The 4,113-nt window shown below is 50.3% G+C and overlaps 1 protein-coding gene across 1 annotated transcript; it reads left to right on the top strand.

The window, feature by feature from the left end:
• Positions 1-483: 483 nt before the first annotated feature.
• Positions 484-3,833, top strand: LOC124700538 (protein WRKY1-like). The gene is made up of 4 exons (XM_047232646.1): positions 484-523; positions 1,283-2,211; positions 2,303-2,428; positions 3,236-3,833. The coding sequence occupies exons 2-4, from the start codon at positions 1,304-1,306 to the stop codon at positions 3,372-3,374; spliced, it is 1,173 nt and encodes a 390-aa protein (XP_047088602.1). The 5' UTR covers positions 484-523; positions 1,283-1,303; the 3' UTR covers positions 3,375-3,833.
• Positions 3,834-4,113: the final 280 nt, after the last annotated feature.

Below are 4,113 nucleotides of genomic sequence, written 5' to 3'. Positions count from 1 at the left end.
ATACACATTTTGAATTATGAAAAAAATACAACCAGAGAGAGAGATGGTGAGACGACGTTCACGAGTGGCAGCAAGAGGAGAGAAAGAGAGAGAAGACGTAGGGGACCCCACCCGGTCCAGTGTGGCCTCTGACACAGCTCACGCCTTTGACGAAACGGCAGCCCCGGGAACCCAACCCCACAGGCCGACTAAAAAAACCCAGCGGCCAAAAAGAAAAAACCCGGGCAGGGCGCACAAAAAGTCCATACGCAGGACAGGGACGTTGGCGATGGACGGCCAGGATCGTCCCGCGCCGGTGGCCCCGCCCCCGCAGCGCCCGAGGAGGAATAAAGAAACCCGGAAAAGCGAGAGCACTGCGGCCCCGGCCCCACCGCCCCCGTTTCTTTATTTATTTTCATCCTCACTCCCTGCCCCGCACACACTCGAGACTCTCTGCTCTCGTCGCTCCTTCTCCTTCCTGTACCAGCCGAGGCAGCCGCCCGACGACAGCGGCGGTGGTGGCGACGCCTGCAACGGCCGCCAGGTTTGCTCCCCGTCCCCTCTTACTAGTTTCTTGCTGCTAGGATCATGCATGCTCTGCTCTGCTAGCTCGTGCGCGCGATTCGGTTCTCGAGTTCTTGTTATTCCGTGGATGGATCGAGGGGATGCTCGGTCGGATTCCGGTTCTTGTTCGCCGGAGCAGCGGCTTCCGCTTCCGCCCCTGTTTTTTTTTCCAGATTTTTTTTTGAGGGGAGCTAGCTGCAGGGTGGTGCTGGTCGCGCTCACTCGCTCGCTCACTCACGGGCGTGCCGTAGCCTTTTATGTTCTTCTAGGCTTCAGGTGCCTCCTCCTCGATGGATGGATTGTCCGCCGGCCTAATTTTAGTACCGATTAAGGCTACCCAAATGCCGTGTCCCATGTTCGCATCTCCAATTTTGGAGTGGCAGCAGGATGCCGGTGATGATGCGATGCCTTGCCCCCCCCCCCTGTGTGTGTGTGTGTGTGCCCCATCATTGCTGAGAATCTCCTGCGCTATATATCCGGTGTTCCTTCGGGCTTGAAATCTATGGAGACGGCCGGCGGCTCTTTTGTGGGGCGGAATGATTACAGTCATCGGCGGCATATCTGCTCATGTGTCTGCTGTTTTTTTCTTTTCTATTTCACTGTAGGAAATATATCCTCTGTAGATTGATTCTCTTTTTACTCTCGAATCTTCTAACCGGGTTCAATAATTGCGAGCTCAGGGCATGTTTTCGATGGATCCTCTCTGATTCGACAAGTGCTTATTTGTTTGTGTGTGCAGATAGGGGGGAGGGAGTCGGCGATGGAGGGCGTGGAGGAATCGAGCAGGGAGGCGGTGCAGAGCTGCCACAGGGTGCTCAGCCTCCTCTCCAACCCGCAAGGCCAGCTCGTGCCCCACAAGGAGCTTGTGAACGCCACCGGGGAGGCCGTCGCCAAGTTCGGCTCGCTGGCCTCCAAGATCGCCAATGGCAACGGCCGGCAGGGCCATGCCAGGGTTAGGAGGAGCATCAAGAAGCCCATGCCCATGTTCGACAGCAAGCTCTTCCTGGAGAGCTCTGCGCTGGCTCCCGGTGCTGCGGCAGCAGCAGCTAAAGCGTCCCAGACGACCCCGGACACCAGTCTCCGGCTGTGTCCCAGGTACAGCCAGCAGGTGGAGGGCTCCTCCTCCAAGGCTCCTGTCAGGATCCCTGCCCAGTACCCCCAGAGGCTGCTTCTGGAGAACCCCTCGGTCGGTTCGAACGGGCCGGCGCGCGGACCGCCGGTCCAGCTCGTCCAGCCGGTGTCCGTGGCGCCCCCTGCAGGGACGCCGGCGCCGGCATTGCCGGCGGCGCATCTCCATTTCCTCCAGCAGCAGCAGAGCTACCAGAGGTTCCAGCTCATGCATCAGATGAAGCTGCAGAATGAGATGATCAGGAGGGGTGCCCTTGGTGACCAGGGTGGCAGTGGCAAGACTGGTAGTCTCAGGTTTGATGGTTCCAACTGCACGGGCTCATCCCCCCGTTCGTTCCTGACATCTCTGAGCATGGAGGGGAGCATGATGAGTTTGGATGGCAGCCGCTCTAGCCGGCCCTTCCAGCTCGTTAGTGGTTCGCAGACAGCGAGCACTCCTGAGTTAGGACTTGTGCAGAGGAAGAGGTGCGCTGGAAGGGAGGATGGGAGTGGACGCTGCGCGACCGGGAGCGGGAGCAGGTGCCACTGTGCCAAGAAAAGGTTAGAGGTTCATTGTGATAAACTGGTATCTTAGTACTGATATTCCGGTCTTTAAATCTTTTTATAAACCACCCATTGTATGAAATGACAGGAAGCTAAGGATAAAGAGGTCCATCAAAGTCCCTGCAATCAGTAATAAGGTCGCTGACATCCCAGCTGATGAATTCTCGTGGCGCAAGTATGGACAGAAGCCAATTAAGGGATCCCCTCATCCTAGGTACAGCTAAATACTTGAATCTTTTTTTTATCACTTTATAGTTGTTTGTTTATATAGCTACATTACACAAGATGTTTGCAATTACACATTGTTGGCTTTTAAGATATTGTTATGTCAAGAAACAAGTAGCACTTGGTTATGCTCATATGTCATTTTTCTGTGCTCACAGTTAGAGCTTATATTTTCTTATTTGTTTTGTAAAAATTAAGTATATACCCATATCAGTAGAATGCAGAATCCTCCAAAAAATATTCATCAAAAGGATTTACACATGATGTTTGTAGTTACATTTTGTTGGGTTTTATGATTTTGATATGTCAGGAAACAAGTAGCACTTGGTTATGCTCACATGTCATTTTTCTTGGTTCACTGTTAGAGCTTCTCTCTCTCTCTCTCTCTCTTTTTCTTTTGTAAAAATTAAGTATATGCCCATATCAGTAGAATGCAGAATCCTCCAAAAAGTATTCATCAAAAGGGTTTACTGAATTGGATAACTAAAAGAGTTATAGTCCTTGTATGGGATGAAAGTTCAGGCTAGATTTCATGCCCCATCTGTTTAGGTAATAGATACCGCAAATAGCATAGTGAGATTGAGATATCCTTCCCTAAAGGAGGCTTTTGTTTTCATTCCAAGTTTGCTAGGCATATATGCAGTTTAAGACAAATCTGTTATAACTTTGGTAATGTGCCCTATTGCAATCCAAGAAAGGTTACAGCCGACGACCTCGTCCCAGCACACTTTACCTTCTTGTTCTTTCTTCAAACAGGCAACTTACGGATATATGTGTGTGCATCATTGTCTTGCAGGGGTTACTACAAGTGTAGCAGCGTGAGGGGCTGCCCAGCAAGGAAGCATGTCGAGAGGTGCGTCGACGACCCAGCGATGTTGATCGTTACCTACGAGGGCGATCACAACCACAACCGAACTGCAGCCCAGCCAGCCTGACCTTTCAGGCTTTCAGTCCCAGACCGCTTTCAATAGCCTCTGTTTCTAGAAAAAAGAAGATGAAAAAAAGAAGAAGAGCCTAGTTTGTACATATTCTTCTGACCCTAACTGATGGGGGAGGAGGGAGAGTCAGCTCTTTCAGGAGAATCCATGGTGAAAGAGTTTTATCGCGTAGATGGTCGATGTAGTGTGTCTCATCAAACTAATAATTTTGTAGCCTTGTTTTTGTACCTTTTCTCTCTGTTTATGTCGGTCCTTAGGACTGTCCTGTGTCGTGCAGTGTAACATTGAGCTGCAGTTATATGTCGGGGGTTGGTGTTACTGTAAACTCTGGAAGTGGAGATAGGCGAAAGCTAGCAGGCTGTGTTTGCTGAAGTTGAACACCTAGGAACATTATGTACCCTCATCTTCGGTCAATTGGATTGGTGCAATCTTGTCGATGGTAATCACCTGGTACTTTGACATGTGGTTTTTCGTTGGCACAAGTGGTGGTTTCTGTGGTGGCATTCCCAGCCTCTAGTTCTGCAGCATTATTACAAGCAAAGTTGGTATATTATCTGTCACCGCAAATTGACTATGTGGGAAGGAATCTCAGAACAAATTGACATATTAAATTTATTTTAGAGGAAATGGAGAAAAAAAGCGCATTGACCTTTTATGTTGAGAGTGGGCTCCAAACCTCCGACAAGTGACCATTGGTTTGGGGCAATATTTGCGGTTCCAAGAGCATCTCCAACGG

Source organism: Lolium rigidum, chromosome 3 (genome assembly GCF_022539505.1).
Source record: "Lolium rigidum isolate FL_2022 chromosome 3, APGP_CSIRO_Lrig_0.1, whole genome shotgun sequence".
Classification (NCBI taxonomy): Eukaryota; Viridiplantae; Streptophyta; class Magnoliopsida; order Poales; family Poaceae; genus Lolium; species Lolium rigidum.
This window is presented reverse-complemented; position numbering and strand designations above follow the sequence as displayed.

What these genes read in the sequence shown, in the direction of transcription:
- LOC124700538 (XM_047232646.1), top strand. Translation starts at nt 1,304, where the DNA reads ATGGAGGGCGTGGAGGAATCGAGCAGGGAGGCGGTGCAGAGCTGCCAC. An exon ending in TGCCACTGTGCCAAGAAAAG is followed by an intron (nt 2,212 to 2,302) that starts GTTAGAGGTTCA and finishes ATGAAATGACAG; the next exon opens with GAAGCTAAGGATAAAGAGGT. An exon ending in AAGGGATCCCCTCATCCTAG is followed by an intron (nt 2,429 to 3,235) that starts GTACAGCTAAAT and finishes ATTGTCTTGCAG; the next exon opens with GGGTTACTACAAGTGTAGCA.